The 20,951-nt window shown below is 35.1% G+C and overlaps 1 protein-coding gene across 1 annotated transcript in view; it reads right to left on the bottom strand.

Annotated features, from left to right (window-relative positions):
- Window positions 1–20,951, bottom strand: part of TARBP1 (TAR (HIV-1) RNA binding protein 1) — a 40,534-nt gene that overhangs the window by 9,497 nt on the left and 10,086 nt on the right. Inside the window, exons 9-22 of the mRNA XM_030035072.2 lie at window positions 20,721–20,810; window positions 18,812–18,950; window positions 17,033–17,129; window positions 16,562–16,737; window positions 13,240–13,337; window positions 11,008–11,169; window positions 9,177–9,370; window positions 8,239–8,494; window positions 7,973–8,161; window positions 4,503–4,702; window positions 4,293–4,364; window positions 3,066–3,186; window positions 1,547–1,657; window positions 859–1,008 (exon numbers count right to left, since the gene is read on the bottom strand). Coding sequence (XP_029890932.1) covers window positions 859–1,008; window positions 1,547–1,657; window positions 3,066–3,186; window positions 4,293–4,364; window positions 4,503–4,702; window positions 7,973–8,161; window positions 8,239–8,494; window positions 9,177–9,370; window positions 11,008–11,169; window positions 13,240–13,337; window positions 16,562–16,737; window positions 17,033–17,129; window positions 18,812–18,950; window positions 20,721–20,810 — 2,055 coding nt within the window. The remainder of the gene's footprint in view (window positions 1–858; window positions 1,009–1,546; window positions 1,658–3,065; window positions 3,187–4,292; window positions 4,365–4,502; window positions 4,703–7,972; window positions 8,162–8,238; window positions 8,495–9,176; window positions 9,371–11,007; window positions 11,170–13,239; window positions 13,338–16,561; window positions 16,738–17,032; window positions 17,130–18,811; window positions 18,951–20,720; window positions 20,811–20,951) is intronic.

The raw sequence follows: 20,951 nt of genomic DNA, 5'->3' as shown, positions 1-20,951 counted from the left end.
TACTGTTTGGCTTTTAAAAAAAAACTACAGTAGCAACTAGGCTATTTGATAAGCAAGAAAACAGCTACATTTAACTATTACGAGTGGTGAGCTTCAGCAGAGGCACCATGGCAAGTAATGTCTTCCTATACGCTGGAAGAGGTTCAAGTACATACTTTTTCTGCTCAGCCCAAATGTACAATGCTAACAAATTCAAGGTTATCAATACAGACAATTACTATTTCTACAGGTCAACTCTTTCGGGTGATTACTTAAAGAAGAATGCAAGACATAAAAATGAAATGCTAGTATAAGTCAGTTCTCCTCAGTCAACACTCTCACAACTTTTGGGTACCATAATTCAAACCCTGCCTCCAGTTTTGGAACCACATTATAGAACTCCACTGTGAAAGAAGTCCATATTAAAAGCTGCAAATTGAACATGCGTTATGCGAGTTACGTTCCCACTGAAAAACAAGATGCAGAAGACAAAAGCTGGGTGTGGAAACCACAAGTGACTTTGTGGTATCTTCCCAAACTCAGCATCTAGGGCATCCATGTGTTTCTGATGGTTTTTACACTGGCGACTGCAAAGAGTACTCTGACTCACTGTGCCAGCTCTACTCTGCCCAGATTAGTACTTTATAAAAGGAAATCTCTCAGTTGGAAAAATTCACTTGTCTTCAGCCACGTCTATATCACAAATTTCTAAATGTCTCAGACTGTAGTTCAGACTCACTTCCAAGTTAATTTGATCTGCTCAAAAACCCACTGCTTCTAAAGGAAAATTGAAATACACAGAAAATAAGGTATGGGAAGACAAACTATACCCTCCTCATTCAAATTACTCTTCAAGTGAATGCCAAAGTCCTTACTTACATAGCAAAAGCAATCCCAGAGTTTATTAAGGAATTGGGGGTATTTATGTAGACTCAAGATAACAATCCATTCTATGAAGTATTTCACAGATGCCTGATTGTTACCAAATCCAGCCTGAAAAACTTTGTCAATGGTTCCACACAAAAAATTCTGGGAAAACAAAATCAGATAATAATTTAGTATATTAAGACTTATTTCCATGAAGAAAAAAATTCTAAATAAAAAGAACATTCTTCACTTTATCATAATATTAGAAATATTTTTAATACTCACATGAAAACATTTTAGAACCATCTAATTTCTTTATTACACTTTTCAAATATTTTATTATGAAGAAGCATTAGATCAAACTAAAATGCCTCAATTTCTGAGTGTTCATAAAGCAGCAATGTTTTTACCAAATGAAAAGCTTTAAATCAGATAGTCAGCACAGAGTTTTAGCTAGCTTTAACAGCAACAGTCTCCTGTAATTCACAAATCCAAGAACCAGTTTACAGTGACCTCTAGAAATGCATCATAAATCTATGACTTCAGACTGAAAGAATGAAACTACACAAAACTTCTACATCAGCCACAGAGATTACATGCCTTTTATGCCCTGCTGTAATTTAACATATGCAGTTTGCATGACACCAAATTATTCTTGAAGGTACATATTTATTTAAAAACTCATAGTGAAGAGCAATACCTGGTCAAGCTTTGGAAGAAGAACTAACAGTGTCTGCCATACCCGGTTTTTAATTCTATGCTGTAAAGAGTTTGCATAATAGCGCGTTCTAGATCTGGATACCAGTTTATCCTAAAAGCAAATTAAAAGGTTTATTACATATTCTTCCTTTAAAATTGAATACATGGAAATATACTTCACTGTACTGACAAAGCCGCATCTACTGCACAGCTAGTACCAGCGTTAAATATAAAGCTAGGAAAAATATATTAAAGTCATTTATTTAGAGTTAAATTTTGAAGCTTGTCCATGAGAAGTTCAGAAAGTTGAAAAATAGACAATTCCACTTAGTATTCTTACTTAAGAGAACAAAAAATGTTAGGTATTAAGACTCTTCAAACAGCACAAAGTTGAAGAATTTACAGCACCTACTGTGTATGAACAATTAAAGTAGTACTATGTAAAAACGGAGCATGAAGACTCAAGCTGTCATTTAGTTACATAAGAACTAAAGATCCTAAGTGAAGAAATGAGTATATAAAACATTTCTACTTTAGTGTCTACATTTAAAAAATGGGTTTAGTCATGCTATCAATTAAATCAGCTTGTAACTACAGCTCTAGTTTTGAGACAGAAATTGATATTCTGCAACATGTTTTATGTGATAAAAGTTAGTGAGATAAATGGAACTTTAAAAAGATTTGAAATCCATATTCTTACATAGCTTAAATTCTTTCCCTACATACTCTATTTTGGCCTTAAAAATACATGACACCCAAAATTATTTCCTTAACTTTTTAAAAAGAAAATTATTTGGTGATCCAAGTCCTATATTAAAATTAACATGCAAATACGCTTTATTTTTACCTGTTTCAGCTTCATATTTAAGCAAATAAGGAAATCACTTTTAAAGCTCGCTTTTCCCACTTGATCAATCTTACAACACAAATACTATCCATTTTTCTCCAGTAGTTAATTGACAGGAATGAAAGACCACCCATTTCTTGTTCTTCAGACAAAAGCAGAATTCTATAGTACCAGAATGTATGGGTGATGTTCTACTAGCAGCTGTAGTAATTTACCACTAACTTTACTGCCAATGCATAAGCAGCTATGTTATAAATGAAAATCAGACCCCAACCTTCTCCATTAATTCTATTTATAAAGGTCTCATTAGGAGACAATAGTGCTCTCAATTTAAAAGGTAGTCTGCAATTGTTAAAGTGAAATGCGGTGCTTCAAAATGCAGCCTGAAGGAAGATTCTTAATGGAACAATGGTTACAATTTGGATAATGTTCCATGAAGTCAGAAAATCCACTAAAAAGAGAGAAATAAACCTGAAAAATTATTTTTACTACTTTGGTTTGGCTGAATTAACTTCTGTCTCAACAAAAGAAAAAAGTGTATAAAAGTGTATTGCTGGGCAAATCTAGACAGGCTAAACAAACAACTGTAAATACATCCTGTCAAATATAAATACTTTGCATTTTAATAATTGTACTAACATTACATTTATATACCAAGAAAAATGAAGTTTACTTTATCAAGTAGTTTGATGAAAATGTCTTCCATAAAAGTCTTATGCAAGATATTCGATCCATCCAACAAGCACAGAAATTTAATAGCACAAACCCGAACATAGTGGTCATCTCGATTTGTACTGCAAAATATTAATTAAAAAAAAAAAAATCAAACTACTCGTTCAGACATAAAGATAATTCCTAAACTATAAAAAAAGCACCAAACATCATCTTGAGCATACAGCCATCAAGTTGTCTGTAGTGAAACAATATGCAAATAGCCAGAACCAGAATTTTGAAGTCTGTTCATTGCTGATGAAGAAAAATAGTGAGTTCCAGATAACCCGCCCCTGCTTCTATCTGCAGGTATTCAATAGCATCTAAGTGTTTAAAATAATTTTCTACAGAAATAGCTGTATCATAAAAAGTTTTTGAAGTTCTGTGCCTGTAAACTGTAATCTTAAAAGAACTAATTTATGCTTACAGTTTTGGTCAAATATTCTAGTCCAAAACAACACTCAATTCCTATTAGTTACTCAGGGACAGCTGGAATAATTAATGCCAAAAGTAGAATTAATGACATTATAGGTAACAAAGCATCACACAGCTGCAGACTGTCACAACCAGACATTTGGCAACCAAGAAGCTCTTTGGAGAAAATACAGGAGTAGTGAACTTTCTCCCCAAAACACTATGTTAGAATGGTTTCTCTGACTTTTGCTGAGTAAAGGTGGGGGTGAAACTACAGAAAAGTTCAATAATCCAGTAGCCTGAAGGCAGCCTATTGCCAGTATGCAAGCTAAAAAGGCCTACAACCAATGTTAAAAAGCCAAGCTCCAAATCCAGCTGCATTAAAGCCTGAGTTTCTTAACTGTCTTTCCTACAATGATAAGGTACATATCAGCTCTGCATCCTAAAAAGTATTGCTTTTATGAGGTGAAACAATGAGGAAGTAGTTATTTCAGTCCCACTCAGGTTAACAAGTGGGATATATTTTCCTGAAAATACTTAGCATTTTTCTACATTTTGTATTTGAATTATGAATATAATATGATGTATATAACTTTTAACAATATTTAAAAAGGTTATGAAAATACTCCTTATGGATCCCTTCCAACTTGAGATATCCTATGAGTCTATGATAAGAAGCTGACTTCAAAACCAGCATCTTTCCTATTGTAGCATCAATCATAATGAAGACAAAATTCACACCAAATATTGTAAGATGTATCCTCAAAATCATTACCTTTCTGTAACAACATTTGCTGCACATTTTTCTCCAAGATTTTCTATGAAGGCATGCACATCCTGAATAAGTCTTCAGAGATGAAAGAAGACAAAGCAACAAAATTAGCAGAATAGCATACAAAAACTGTTTTCAATAGTTATCTCAAAGTTTGAAAGAAAACAAAGAGCACAAAATTGTAACAAAGATTTTTTTTTTTTTTTTTAATACCTTTGATCTCTCCTAAATACAGTTCCAAAGACACAAGCCTCAGTGATAAGTTCACAGTAATTTCCAGCATTTAAGAATGCATTTGCCAAGGCACTTCTCTCATCAATAGTGGGAAACATCCAAGATCGACAACAATGACTAAGGACTACATTGAAGACTCCAGTCTTTGTAGCGGACATATCTATGAGCTTGAAAATTATCTGAAAAGAAGAAGAAATAGAAGATTCAAAATCTCGTTTTCAGAAGTGCTAGAATTATTAGAATAATATTGCAGTGATATCTACTTTAGCAGGTCTGATCTTCTGCATCCTATCCCTGCTCAGGTTAATGCTGCCTGCAATCTATTTACAATTCCCTGCTTCTAAGGGCAGGTGAATGGGCAACAATTGGCCCAGTACATGCATATGTTAACAAAAAATAGAACTGATCTCTGCTTAAACAGATGTAAAACCAGATGCTTTACACAAGTCTCCTGATAACTGGAACAAATGCATCTGGACTTACTTCATGAGTACAAACCTGGTACTTTTAATCAATCCTTACCAATTTAGAAAAAAAATTTAAACATAAACCAAAATTTCTTCCATAGGTAGCCATTTCACTAATTCTCTTCTTTAATGAGGATTACATTCATCTTGAAGTTAAAGTTTGTATTTAAGTGGAAAAATGCCTTTGTGCCATTTACTTTTTGTTTTTGAGGAGGGCATATTTAAGGTATATGAAACTGCTATCTAGAATTTCTCCAAAAAGGAGAAAAATAAAACAAAACAAGAAAAATGGCCCCCAAATTTTCCTTTCCTACTCCCTTCATTAGGCTAAGTGCAAGAGTAAACTTCAGTTACAAAGTGAATTTTTTCTAAGAAATTGCAAGCATTTGGGAGAGGACAGGGAGATTCAGAATGAACGGGTGGGTTTTTTATAAATTTCTTTTTAGACAACATCAGTTAGAGCTGTCCATGAGAATGATTTTCCAGAAGTTGTGACAGCTCTTACAAGACAAAGCTTCTTTTCTTCCCCGCTCCAAAATGATACTTTTGATAATGTAACAATTCTTTGACAGTAACTCCATTTTTATAGAGAAAGTTGTTCTGAATTGCTAAGAATTAAAGCACCAAGAAGCTCATGAAGAGCTTAAACTGAAAATACTGGAACGCACTCTGAAGAAACACTTTCTGGAAAAAAAAAACCCACCACGCTAGAAACATTTGGTCTTTTTACAAAGAATTCAAGCTTTTAATTTAGTGCAAAACCAAGCATTATAACTTTCCTAATAATTCCAAAATTGAACTATTGTGTTTCACCTGGAGGGAAGCAGCATGACATTTACTACGTATTTCTCAACCCTGGAATGCTTTTCAATTGTTTCATTAACATAGTAAAAGTCCACCACACACAAAAGAAATTTAAGAAATTTAAGTTCTAGCACAATTAACATTTGAATAATCACAAAGGAAAAGGAAAAGTGCAGGAGAAGAAATGAAGCCTAAGAACACAGTGCTCTGGGCACCTCTGCGGAAGCCCTTCTGGATTTTACCATAGCAATATTCCCTTTCTTGGCTCAAAAATACCCCTTCGTTCCACCCCTTCTAACTATTATTAAAGAGACAGAGTGCACTGTGGTAGACAAAATTAAAATTATGCTTCTGTGACAAATCAGTATCAGGCAGTTCCATTTTTTCTTTCTCTTTAGATTAAATTGCACAGCCATTGCACAAGGGATCAATGGCAACAGAGACTGCCGAGGAGTGGGATAAGAATATACGTAAGTAGGCACTTGCTTGGGAACTTTATCTTCATTTTCTTAGGAAGGGGCAGAAGGTGGCTCAACCAGATGCCCTTTGTTGAGTATAGGAGACCTTCATTAGCTCCTTGATGCCTGCTGTCATGGTATGGCCCACTGCAGATGACGGGATAGCTGTCACACAGACTCAAGACTCTCAACATTGGCAAAATACACCTTACGTAACGCTTGAAATACTAACGCTGAAGTTAAGACAGTAATTCTAAGAATTTAAACAAATTTTAAGATCAAAGAAAAACGAAAAACTAACTACAGCTCATCAGTTACTACAACACTGAGCATACAATTATCCATTACAGATATTCATTAAGAGAAAAAATTAACCAATTCCTAGAACTGAAGAGGTATTTTACCATCTTTGCATATATATCTTATTTTGGTTTGGGTCCACATGAAGACTACAAATGTGAAGTGTTATCTGCTGTTTAAAATAGATGACAGTAACATTCATTTGAAGCAAGTTTTCAAAGAGAACAAAGAAAATAAACAGGACTGTATTTTAAGATATTTAAGGCTAATATGGAGATATCACAGCAATTTTAAATAGCTAGGAAGTGTCTATTTTTCTGTATTTTATTAAAAATCATTTTGGAGTGTCTGGGCTGAAAATAAAGCTGAGACATTTGCTATTATTTACAGTTACAAGTGTGACACCCAGGACAGACCTACTTATGGTGACTTCAAAGCAAAACTACAACCCCTGCTACTATGACTTCTGTGCTAAGTGCAAAGCAGCGCACGAGATCGTAAGTCTAAGCATAGTCTAAGCATACGTATATACCGGTAACTAATATATAAAGTATTACTGCTCTGGTAAAAGTCTTGCAGTCATTGTGGACTGTTCTGCACAAATATTTAATTGATGCTCAGAGGGGGAAAAAAAAGCAAAAAAACCCAAGAACGGTTATTTGGAAAAGAAACAGTTAACAACTTTGCAGTATATAAAGGCAAGATGAACCAACACCCCAGTACTGAATACAGCTTTAGTGACTTAAAATTAAAAAATAACACCATGACATATGCAAGAACTTTTGGAGTACAGGAAGCTGCATACATCTTGCAAAAAAAGAATAAAAATTTTTTTTTTTTCATCTTCTTAACTATGGAGGCAGCTCTACCACGCAGTATTAAATTGAACTCTAAGGTGACTATGATTTTTGTTTTCTACACCTGGACCCCCAGAGAAAAAGCCTTTAAAGAAGCAGTTAAAGTTGGCTTATTCAATAGCATCTACAAAAGTTTTGAATGGTTCCAACTTTTCATTTATGAAAGTATTTTCATAAAGACTAAACTATTAGAAAAAGGCATAATTTTTCCACAATGTTGCTAGTTTGTGACAGTTCAGGTGGCAAATTCTGAACAGAACATTCAAGAGGAAGTGCATAATGTAAAAATAAAAGACCAAAAAACCTGTTTTACTGAATACGGAAGATACTGAACTGTCTAAAAATCAAAGAAATAGTACTTTTCATTTTCTGTGTTACAAGAACAAACAATATATTTGTTTTTCCTGAATCTAATTCTCAGATCTTTTGTCTTAACACTTTCAAACTAGTACCTTTTTGGAAGTGAAAAATTCAGAACAATAGCTGAAGGGAAAATAAAAATATGTTTTTAGATCCAGATAAAATTTGTGTTCCCTTCCCAAAAAAGAATTCTTAAAACTGACCTCTTTTATTTTGGCATATGCTTGACCCTTAGCACTTGCAGCAACAGCTAGAACCTCAGTATCAAAGATGAACCGAACAAAAGCTTTTAGATTGGACCAAAATATTAGCTGTGTGTTGCTCAAAGATGATATTATTTTCCAAGCCAAATCAAATGCTTCTATGCAGAGAGACTCCGATGAGTCCAGAAGCTGAAAAGAGAAGAACAAAGTGTTACATTTGAAAAAAAAACACCCCCAAAACTATTAATATCGCGCAGTTGTTTTACCTTAGGAACAAGGACTTTCATGCAGTCGAACACAGGTAAGACTTGGTCCGAAGGAAGAATAGTTAAGGCTTCTAATGCAGACTGTAAAAATTTTCTTGACCTTTCATCTGTAGATAATGACATTTCTGAAGTTTCTTCATACTCTTGAGCCAATGTTGGAAATGAATTTAAAATGAAACGAAGGCAAATCCACTGGTCACGAACATAGCGTGCAACAATTTTCCCCCATCCTTGAGAAGTTGTTTCTTCACATAAGCTGCAGGAAGAGTATTATTGTTAAATATGTATTATATTATTTTATCCTGCACATTCTTGCTCCACCAGGAACAGCTTAACTGTACAAACTCACTGTACTTCAAGATGCTAAAATTTACACAGGTTCAAGGGGAGACTGGACAAGTTCATGGAAGAGAAATCTACAAATAAAGTTTTTTAATCAGAGAAAAATCAGTTCTGGGCTCAAGCAGCCTCATTAGTCATAAACATCTGGGAGAGTTCAGTGGAAACATCACTATATGCTGGCTGTCTTTTTTTGTTACCCAAGTATTTGGTTTTTGGCCCTCAGGCTTGCTCTGGGCTTCCCTTCCCCAACAGTAAAAAATTTCCATTTAAACTCGCTTGCATACATGCTATGGCTTTGTGCAGTGTATATATATTTAAGCTGGCATAAGGATAAGCAATGTTCAAAGCTAGCTCTGGTTTCATAGCACTAGACAAATGAGCAAAAGAACCTTCAGTCTGATCAATTATGGCTGCTTTAATGTTCTATAACCTGAATGTTAAGACAAAAGAGCAAGTGAATGAATAGTTTGTGTTCAGAATTCATTTTTATCTTGGCAAAAAGTTATCAAAGAACGGGAAGAGCCAGCATCTTAATCACTGCTCCATGCTAATCAAATTTATTCAGGAGAATTACTGAAGCTATAGCACAGACGTACCTACTTTTTTCTTCAATATACGATGGCTTCTTTAATACTTCATTGAATTGAAAAAAGGAAATAAATCTCTTCAGAGCATCCACAGAAGGCAGAGATTCAAGGTGCGCTTCAGGTTTCCGATGCATTATCTCACAAACTGCTGTAAGTGAAGCCATGCTAGCTACTTTTTTTATCTGTTCTTTAAGCTTCGGCTCCTAATTAAAATCAAATCATACATGAACAAACATGCACTGATTTCTTCTAACATACTACAAATAATCTACTGATACATTTCATAATCCTCCTACTTGTATCACCTCAGACATCATAAGGTAGCAACTCTGCATCCTTCTACTTCCTTATTTTCTTACCCTACACATAAGACACCTTTGCTTGGCTGGGTCAGTGCAACCAATTACAAATTGCAAGCATTGGAAAAAAGTATAAATCTTGCAAATTACGGTCACTTATTCATTAAGTGCAGGTGCCTAGCGCAACTATGATGGAACACTTCTATCTTGCCAGGTAGCAGTTTATATATACTGCTGGATAGCAATTAGAAAAAATATGCGGGTCCACGTAGTCAGAAACCCAATGCAACAAAACAGCTGAAATTCAGAACACCACATACTAACTGCTCCAAGAGGCTAAAAGATCACACCACCTACTATGATTATTTTGTGTGATAAATGCATATATTCAAAGAGGCATGAAATAAAAAGTCTCAATTAAAAACAACAAAAAAAGGTCAATAAGCATATAGTTCTCTAACAGTATTAAAAGCTCAATGTTATTTAAGTATCTTCAAGTTACTTTCAGCTGTATAGAGCACGGAAAAGATTCTTCTCATCTGTAATTACTCAGTGTTTTCTTTTTCCTTCTTAAACTGAAGATGTACTACATGTGCAACTGAAGAAATCATCATGACAATATAATTCCACTGAATTCAAAATAAGTTGGTAGAGGCCCCCAGTGAACAAACATGAAGTTTGAACCAGAAAATGTTTACTTTGAAACTACTGGAATAACTATGCAATTCACATAACCAAAGGAAAAAAGTCTTGCTCTTTGTTTCCTTAGGAAAGTAAACCTAGCAAATCAAATACCTAAGATCTTCTAATGTCTTATTAACTGTTCTTGATCAATAATTTAACCCAGAAGATACCAAAGATTATACTGCCCAACAAATCTTAATTTAAATCTCCTGCTTTTATAGAAGTTATTAATGTTTCTTTACCTTTTGAAAATGTATCTATTTCAGATATACTGGCCTAATACATACAACTATGGGACAAGAAAGATAACTATACGAAAAAGCCAAAGCAATGCTGGGTTCTGGAATTTCTGTTTCTGTTGCAACTTGGAAATTCAACACATCACTAATACAAAAGGCATTTTCATTTAACAGTAACTTCCTCTGTAAGATTAGTTCATATTTGAGGAAAAAAGCTTTTGAGTACACATAGTCCATTACTGCAACTGAAGTTTTAATTTAGCTATGTAGACTTCTTAAAAAAATGTAATATAAGAAAACAAAAGTAGTAAAAATCTTAGCTACAAATATTTTATATTAACATTACACTGTCAACTAAAGACACATATTTGTTAGGGAATATATATACATATACATATTCACACAAACTTTTTATAATTTATATTTATATGTATAATGAAATTTATTTGTAATATAAATATTTGTACATTTAAGTTATTTACAGTATGTTTATGTAATTATTTATCTATAATCTAAATATTATAGAAGCATTAAAAATAAAATATATTTTAATTAATATTTACTATTTAATGGTTTATTTTATATTGGTATTTACTGTTGTAAATAATGTTAAATTACCTCTTCACTATTTCTCTCCTGAAGATTACGAATAGACGCATTTGTTAGGGACAAAATGAAATTCTTGACAGATGGTACTTTCTTCCAGCTGACTTGCAAGCACAAGTTCACTATCTCTGGAATTAAATCTAAGTAAAGATCACAACGATCCAGATCACCAACCTAAAAATGAGGGAACAAAGGTAAACTAAAGCATTAGGAGGAGGAAACTTAAAAGAAAGAAAACCAATAGTAGCAATCATAGCAGAAGGAAAACAACAGTAGTCACTGCAGTTGAAGAACCTTTTCTTTAATTTGGGTTTTCTTTGTTTGCTTGTTTTGGGGTTTTTTTTTTGGGTTTTTTTGTTTTTAAAATCTTTTCAACTTACAGGTTCTTTCAGTTTTAGGGCTCTGGAGTACGGCTTAGAAGAGACAGTGTGAAATTCTGAAAGAAATCTCCACTTCTTTTAATTGGTAAGTTCACGTACCTTCCCTTCCTGGGCCCAAAGGAATGCCACGTAAAAACACCTGAGCTAGCCTGAGTATCAGAAGCGGTGTTCAAAGCCAGCTCAGATATCAGATCACAGGACAGCACTGCACCCTGTACATACACAACGGTGCACCCTGCGCTTCTTCCCCAACGACATTTTATCTCAGCTGTATCTTGCTTGTTTTATGGCTTTTTACTCTCGTATTTGCAACTTTTCTTCACATATCATAAAAACCACCTCCGTATAAAGCTGTGCACTCAAGGAACCACAGGAAGAAAGAACTTTTCCTCCTTCAGTTTTGAAAGAAAATACACCTTTGAATTTTCACTGACTTTCAAACCCTGTTCTCCCGATTCAACTCTAACTTTTGCTTTGACGCAGGACCGCTTTTCACATCAATGTTCCATCACACTCACGTTTTGGTGACTGTCCACTATCAGATTTATTTTCTTTCTTTGCATTTCCCCTTCAATTTGTACTTTCCATACCATTTCTGAGAAAGTACCCCAGAGCCCCATGCTCCTCTCCAAGCTTCCACCCTTGCAGAAGCAAATGCTTTTCTCTCCCCTCCAACTTACAGACTTTTTTGACTCTCCCAAACACAAGAAGCAAATTTGACTTCTGTTCATTATCATTTCTGCATGCCGTCCATAAAACTTTTTCCATGAAGCCTGAACAGGTTTTCTTTTCTAAACTCACTCTTCATCAAGTAATTCTAAAAATGCCACTTTATGTTTTGTTCATCTCCTCATCACAGTCGCACCTTCCTTTCCAATCTTTCTGGTCTTCTCCATTCTTCTGAATATTCTATCCAAATGCAGTCTACTAAATTAACAATCTTTAAATTGATGTCTTCTTTTTAAATGTCTGTTTTGGTTTTCTGCCTTTTATGAAACAAAATTAAAGGTGACACAATTAAAGGTCACAATTGAAAGAATTGTGAAGATCTTACAACTTCGCACTTTCTCTTACTCCATATCCTTCTCTTGAAATCCCTAATCTATTTGCTTTCAAAGCTCCTACTTCAGATTTCATTGAACTTTTGAGAACTAGCCTCCCTTTTAACTTCCACCAATCAGTCTTTCTCGAATCTGTTTTCTTCCAAGAATAACACCATTCTCAACAACATCACACACCAATTCCTCTTTCTCCATCTGGAAATGTCTGTAAATGTTTTGCTTTATATGTCTTGAGTCTTTTTATTTATATATGACTTGAAAGCTCTTTAGAGAAGGAAACATGTCCCGCCTCCTCTCTCTCCAAAAAGCACTGCAGTTCTTCGATACATTCAACAGGGTATTTTTAAAGAAGTCAAACTCCTCTACCATCAAGTCATTTTGCTTAAAAAGTCATAGGTTTCTTTGGGGTATAAACTTACTGGCCACAGCAACATGCAAACAGTGGAAGCAGTCAATAAAGATGTTGGCGGAGCTGAGTACTAAAAGTCTCCAAACTCCAAGTATCTTATGTCCACAACTGTACTAGTAGATACGATACAGTATAATACGATACTCATGATTTCTTCCCACACAATTTCATTAGATTTGAGAAGAAACAAGCAATATGGACTACAGACACTAAACACTACTTTTCAAGACAGCTTTCTTTTTTTTCCTGTATTCTTACTGTGACCATTCAAAAAAAAGTTAACAGAAGTGTTTCTATGCAAATTGACTTTCTAGGTATTTAAGGATTTTATATGAAAATTAGGTAAATCAAATTAATGAGCAAAACCACACCGAAATATGTCTCAATTACTTACAGTGCTTAACTCATTTGTAGTAAGCCGTCGGAGAACAAATTCAAGAATACTCTCCACAGGCATCATGAGAGATTTCCAGATAAAAAACAATACCCCATCTGTGTGAAGAGGAAAAAAAAAAAAAAGTATTAACATACAGAAATACAATTTCCTTAAGAAATTTATTATATCATGATGATTTAATTAAGTTACAAAGTTATACAGTAATAAGTATTCAAATACCTAAGAATACCTTAAAACAGCTCTGTACCCTTTAGCAGTGTAAGCCATAGGGCTGAAAGAATCAAACCAGATGATATTCTTTCCTGAGATTTATCATTAATTAAGTGAACTAAAACCCACACAAGACCAGAATACCAAAGCATAATTTTCCAACTTTTAATGCACACTTTCATCCTATTCCCAACCCTCTGCACAAACAGCTTATTGATGAATTTACTCTTTCATAAAGAACAAAAGTTTCCATATCCAGCAATTAATTGTATGTGAGAAAAATGCAGTTATCCATTTTTAATATGTACAGAAGTGAAAACTGTTTTTCAGTTGAGGGGTTTTTTTTGCTGTTTAGAAATAATTCCGATTTGGATATAGAGTAATCTCACAAGATTTCACTCAAGTAGCTTCCTGGCTTAGCATTGTAAATGAAAATACAAGGTTATAACACAAAATGTGATACTTTCTCTGAGAAAATTCTAGGATACATAGTATACCACATGTGCATAGCATTTCAAAAGAAAAGACACAAGTTTATTACACAAGGGAGGGAGGTCAGTCTGGTAAAATGTATTTAACAACAAAACCACTTCAATCTGTGCTTCAAGGGTAAGGGCTAGCTGAAAGCCAAAGAAGTAATGTATCAATATGGAAATGGAGTTAAAATACTCTGCATGACCTTCTTGTTCTAAAAATATCAGTCATTAGTTTCAATATTCAGGACAGTTACCCAGAGGTTATATCTGCTGTTTTTTTCTGGAGTTGACCCTGAGTTACGCTTCATGTAACAAATTTATTATGAAATGCAAGACCTTCAAAAGGTGGAAATATGAAGGGACATATTTCCAGAAGTTCCAAATGTATACTGTACTTACTTTCAATGTTATCTATTAAAATGGCTCACTGGACTGCATTTCTAATGCTTAATTTGTTTAGAACAGTTTAACTATGTCAGATTATTATCACATTTCATCATAAGTCTCAAATCACTAAAACATTTTCTGCAATTAAAATTCAGAAATTCTTCACATAAACATGTTGGACATAAAACCCAATTCACTACTAGTGGCTCTGTAACACTATAAAAAAAAAATTAGCAAAAACTTACTGTTTAAAATAGTGAAGTCTAACAACAGTACAGACAGCAAGACCTGAAGAAACATGCTGCTGACTTCAGTATGCATGTCAGACATGTCTATCCCCATTAAAGTATTCTTAAATAAAACACTTCCCAGTTGCTACTATCTTTGTTTTACAAGCTTAAATTCCTTTCTTCTTGACTCCCATTTCATAATTTTCCATTTGACAGACAGGACTTTTCACCTCCTGTTCTATCAACACAGAAACAATATTTCTGTATTTTACAGCATTACTCTTCCCGTCCCTCAGCACAGTCAATTCACAGCTGTGGAAACAAGATTTATTACTTGGCTCTCCTGTGGAGGAGGAAGAAGCACAAAAACATCGTAGGAAATAATGTAAGTAAAGTAATCCTTGTTTAACTTAACACAAAAAGACATAATATTACAAGTCCAATTCTGAAAGTCTCTTGAAAGACTTTACGGACAACGAGCTGTACTGGAGTACCTATGGGGGCATTCACAGGGGCGCAGACACTGCGATGCTCAGCCTTGCCATACCTTAAGAACTCTGTTAGCAGAACTTAGCATGCTAAGTCTGGCATCAAAGTTCCCAAAGCTGGACCAATGCATTACATCTACATTAGCAAGCACATAAGCAAATAAGGCACACGAGGAAATTATTTACAGAGTTCAAGTCTTGATACTAAAAACCTAACATGCACTCATGTGCTTTGTAAGGTTCTGCTTCAGGCTTGTTCTAGCCTCGTGCTGTAGACTGAATGCACGCTGACAGTTGGGGCACATCTTCCAGTTTAGTTTCATTTGAAGGAATCCACTTCAGCAGTCAAGAGACCATCCCACAATAGGAACTGCAACAGCCTGCATAATTAGCGCTCATTATTTCAGACAAACAGCTAAAATTCAAGAGGGGGTGAATGTATAAAGCTTACCCTCATTTTAAAAAGTGCATTTACTTCAGGGCTGCATTTAGAAATCTTTATGAAACCTGGATGCAGAATCTGAAATATTTCCCCCCCCCCCCCCCCCCCCCCCCACGTAAGAGCCTAGATTTGTGGCCCCCACCCCCAAACTACTCTTGTATTCCATGTTATAAAAACACTGAAAAAAAAAATCCTACAATAATCTGGGGAAGCAGAAACCAAATGCCAAGATCCTTCTTGTTCCAGTTTGGCATCCTAAGTCATGAAAATAATAATGGAATTTTTCATTTGCTCTCGGGAAAAAAATATAAGTCTGTTCTAGTTACAAACTGACCAAGTTCTCACAAAAGGAGTAGTAAGGACTCATAGCTTTTGTTCAGGCTCTTCTGAAAGGCCTACAAGGTAAAGTGCTCAATCTGTGGGGGGCCAAAACTCCCAGTCAGATCAGCAGACCTGTGCTTAACTGGGCACCTCTTAACCTCCTTGCTTCTAACCAAGGTCAAACTAAAGCAAGTCAGTTAAGCATGCCTACTGAAATCAAGCCTAATACGGTGAAATAATGAGACACATCCTGTCTTTTGCAGTCTAAACAGCGTTAGTTGAGACAAAATTACCTAGCAGTCAACTCAGAAAACAGTATGTCCAGCAGGATCACTTTATGCACTCAGGGAAGGCTCTGGCTGAACCTGTGGCAACTGGGCAGGGTTTCTGTACTAACTCCTTTCTGAAATGTCTAAATGATTTATGGAATCCATACACTGGCAAAGAATAGGCCTATAAATATTTGCAACATAGTCACACTCTCCAAATTTTAACTGCCTGCTAATCTAATCCTAATGGATAACAATTACTTTCTCAGAAGGCTTCTACATTCTCAATTCCCAGTCCTCGGGACACCTTCAGAAGAGCTCCTGTAGGACTGGACCCACAGCTCAATTTCATAACAGATATGCCAGATTGTAAACTTTTATGTTTACCACTTCTAGGCTAGTATTAATTTGACAATATAGCCTTAAAACAATAGTACCTTAGTTTTAGTTAGACTATAATTAATATAAGACACAGTATACTGAAGATATCACTAACCATCTTGCGTATTGGAACATTTTAACGAACGGGTCTGCAATAACTTCAAGAGAAGCTGTAGGCTTTTATCTGTTTTCAGTGTTGGTATGTAAGCATTACTGCCAAGTTTCATCAAGACATCCAGAAGAGGGTTCAAGAAAGTCTCTAGTTCAATCCATTCTATGTTGCTTTTTCCACTACACAAAAACAAAAATTAAAAAGAAAGTCTTCTTCTGAGTATCTGCCTTAAGTGCTGAAGTCACTTATGGAAATAAATAGGACACACATTTCCAAGTCACTTAAGTATCTTTAGAAATGTTACCCAGTACATTTGCAGCAACAGTTGGACAAGGTCTAAGGAATGAGCAGGCTGACCAAAAGTCTACAGAGAAAAATGGGCAGCTTCCTGACTTGATCAGGCTTCTACCAGATCCTTCAGGAGTGAGGGGGTTGAAAAAGAGAGAAATGTAAAATAAGATATTTCATACTTACCTGTGTTTATTCCTCATCTGTTCCACGTCTGCAGCCAACAGAATCATTGTTGCGACAAGCTTAGCTTCAAACCAGTCAGGCATTAAGCAGTTTTCTCCTGCTTAAAGATATTTTAAGGTTTCCATAGTATTTGAAAAGTGGTATAACAACAATTAATGCTAACAAGAATATTACTACTAATTTTTTTTCATTCTTTTATATAGACATAAACTAAACTCATACAGAATTGCTTTTCCTCTACGCCTCTAAGAGGCTGATCCCATTGGCCTCTGTGCTGAAATCAATTTTAGGCAATGTTATATATTATGTAGTAACTCCCAAAAGACTTTTCTATTGCTCTTAAAAATACATTAGCATATTCAAATGAAGTTAACCAAGAACATAATTCCACTGTGCTTCATCAGAAACATCAACTGTCATTTTGACCAGCTGAATATTATATGAAGAACTAAAACTATTCTGTCAAAAGGAAATTAGAAAAAAACCTAACTGAAGTTTCTCTTTTCATCGATCTTTTATGCAGGACTCCATCATCATACTTATAAAATTGTTTCTTAAATAGTAGTACATAAGCTGGTTTTAGGGGTTTTTGACAGCTATGTTTTTGGCTCTGGGAATTTAGAAAGCAAAACACACTTAGGAGGTCCAGTTCAAGCAGCTGGACATGGTTGATTTTTTTTTCCTCCACAGAACTGCTTATAAGCTAAGATTCATATCAAACCAGGAAATTACAAACATCACTTTTTAGAAGCAAAACACAGATGTCTGCCATGGAATTACAGATAATATAGCCCAAGGACTAAACAAACATTTCAGGAAGGAGAGAAGGACTGCCAAAATTTTTAGCAAAGCATTTACCTTGGAATATCAACAGACAAAATTTGCTTGCAACTCCTCTAACAATAAGACAATCAAGTGAAGTTTCCTGGGCTGCCAGAAGCTTCTGAAGCTGTTTATCATTAACAAATTCTGACCTAGCTTTTTTGTCTCCTATAGGTATAATATTTTAAAAGTGTTCAGTTTTGACTTTTGACATTATAGAACTATATAAAATTTGCTACAATTGCAGTACTTCAGTAGCAAATAAGTGAGTGCCACACAAAAGTTAAAGTATTCAAAAAAATCAATTTGCCATTCCTTTCAATGTATCGGAAAGAAAATTCTAAACTAAAGTTATAATAATTTAAAATGTGGCAGTGAACAAAGAAGTCTCTTCAGAATTTATCTGCATCTTTATACAGCATACAAAGAGCCTTCCTTGGTTATAACATGTGGCAGCTCATCTGCTGCAAGCGGTCCAAGATCAAAAGAACATCATTATACAGGAAGGTGTGTAATGAGCTGCCAAGCTGTCTAACTATATGGCACCTCTCTCCATAAAAACACTGGGTCATTTTACAAAGTTCTGCTAAGAAAGGCTACAGAACCTGTATCCATTCACATTCCCTTGTGCTTTCCTCTGCCCCCATACACTGGCATTTTCAGGCACCACCAAAAAAAGTAACAAAAGAAATCTAACGGACAAGCATCACTGCAGCATTAAAATTGAGTATTAAGGCTTAACTTTCAATTAATACTGCAGGACTGTATTTTATGAAGGAAAACCAGAATTAGAAAATAAAGTTCAAACTTAAGAATCATGAATACCACAAGTTGGATAGAATTGGAATAGGTACAATATAAAGAAACAAGCAACTCTTCTAAAATCCGAAGGACGGTTGTAATTTTTTGTTTGAATTATCTTCAAAATCTTTTTTTATTAATAAACATTTAACTTACTTTCAGATGCTGGTGTCTTAAGGTACTCTCCCACAAGACTGCGTACATATTGACATAATGATGTTGTCTCTTGATGTTCAAAATCTGAGGTTGTAGACTTTCTGAAGCATCTGTCATTCACTTGCAACCAACTGCAAAGCTAAATTAAAACCAGTATGTTACTACTAAAACACATCTGTCAGCTGCGTACTGACATTACCAACATAACAGCAGCACACTAAAGCACTGTTAAACACGAGCTGTTACATCAACAAATCCACACTGTGAAGGTGTTCACTGGAGCTACCTTGAGGTTTAGCAGACTATTCCCTTCTAACACAGAAAAAGGTTCTTCCAGAGAGTAATTCAGAGCACCCACAAAAAGATCATTGGCACCAATATAAGAAAAAACATAGCTCTTAAAAATAAGCAAGACTGGTAAAAATTTCCTTATCTCAAAAGGGCTTCCCACAGTCAAGTGTTATCTAGCAAGACCCACTTTGGTTTTTTTTTTTTTTTTTTTAAACTTTTATGCCAAAAATCAGTGGAATAAGATGAAATGTATAGTATACTTAACAAGAGGACACTATGCAAAAAAATCATTTTATCATTATATTGCTCTACAACTAACCAAAAGTTATGGCTACCTATTCACCTGGCTCCAGTATATCCTATATACAAAATTATTTCTTCTTTGAATTTTTTTTTCACAGCATTTTGCATCTTGCAAAGACATAAAACATATATCCTGTGGAAATTTAAAATTTATGATCTCACTGTACATTGTAGGCACATTTTTCCCTTTGAGATTACCCTGTTACTTCTGTCAGTGCTGGGTTCCTCCAAGCAACATGCAAATCAGAGGCAGCTCTTACACAATTTTTTTTGGCCTGTACACTGGCCCATTCAGAGTCTCAGGATCCACATTATCTTGGACAGTAATTTCAAAACTAAAAGAAAGGGAAAACATGCACCGTACTAGCAGACTACCCCTCTAAAGATAGAATAAACTTACAAAATAGCATTCTTTTCCATCAAATGAAATTTTACAACAGATAGTTGAGGGGAAATTAGGGGGAAGTAGCCATTAAGAGAATATACATAATATACAGAAATAACTGCCTGTAGAATCCGATGAGCAAGAGCAGCTCCAGCTGAGGATGTTACATCCACCTGGTATCCTTAACAAAAGAAGAGAGAAAAGCCCAAGTCGTGGCTCTGTGGATTCCATAAGGTGCCCTGCTTCGCACTCTCTCCATGAAGTTACCGACCACGTAGAGCAGTGAGCGTGGATCCCTGATGGGATAGATTACAGATACCAGTACAGGGTTACCAATAGCAATTTTAGCTCCCACCATCATGGCAAAGGATGCAGAAGACTAGGACTCTGACGAACACACAGAAGTATCTTAAAGGACCAGTATTCAGGGACCAAAAGTCCAAGTAAGACCTGATTCTGATTTGCATTTCAATATGGTTACACCCAACAGCTGCAATACCGAGATGAACTCTAGGAAACGCAATGAACTGGGGCATATGAGCTCTGAAGGAGTTCAAAGAAACCTCTGCCTCGAGAAAGAGCTGCTTTTTCTGCAGAATTGAGGATTTCTGCTGAAGAAAGAAAGTCGTATTTTTTCTCTTCACCCGCCTTACCTTACCTTCAAGCACCTTAAAATTCTTCCACTATGAATCTACTTAATTTGTTCAGGGTTAACACTAACACCTCCATAGCATTAAAAAAAATAAATTAAAAAAAATCACAGCTTTCAAGTGAAACATAAATCCCTCAGGACTCCACATCCAGAAATTGCAGAATGTACCAATGCAAAAGTAGCTAACTATTTAAATATTAAATTAGCAATAATAAAACATGCATTTGTATAGGTATTAAAAAATGTCTGATGAACATAAAACCAGCTTCAGTTCTCACCTCCATCCATAACATAGTATCTCTCCTTAGGGATTCCTCTGGTCTAAGGGACAGAAGAAAGCTTGAAACTTCTGGGAGGGACACTTTCTCCTGAAGAAATTAATCAAGATACAATAGTTGCCAACATAATATACAACGCATAACATCTGCATAACAACTCAAGCAGTTTGCTGTCATCTGGCAAAAGTTTCAGAAAAAGAAACTGACTTTTTCCTTTCCATGACACAGACT

The sequence above is a fragment of the Aquila chrysaetos genome, chromosome 13, assembly GCF_900496995.4.
Source record: "Aquila chrysaetos chrysaetos chromosome 13, bAquChr1.4, whole genome shotgun sequence".
In the NCBI taxonomy this organism is placed as follows: Eukaryota; Metazoa; Chordata; class Aves; order Accipitriformes; family Accipitridae; genus Aquila; species Aquila chrysaetos.
This window is presented reverse-complemented; position numbering and strand designations above follow the sequence as displayed.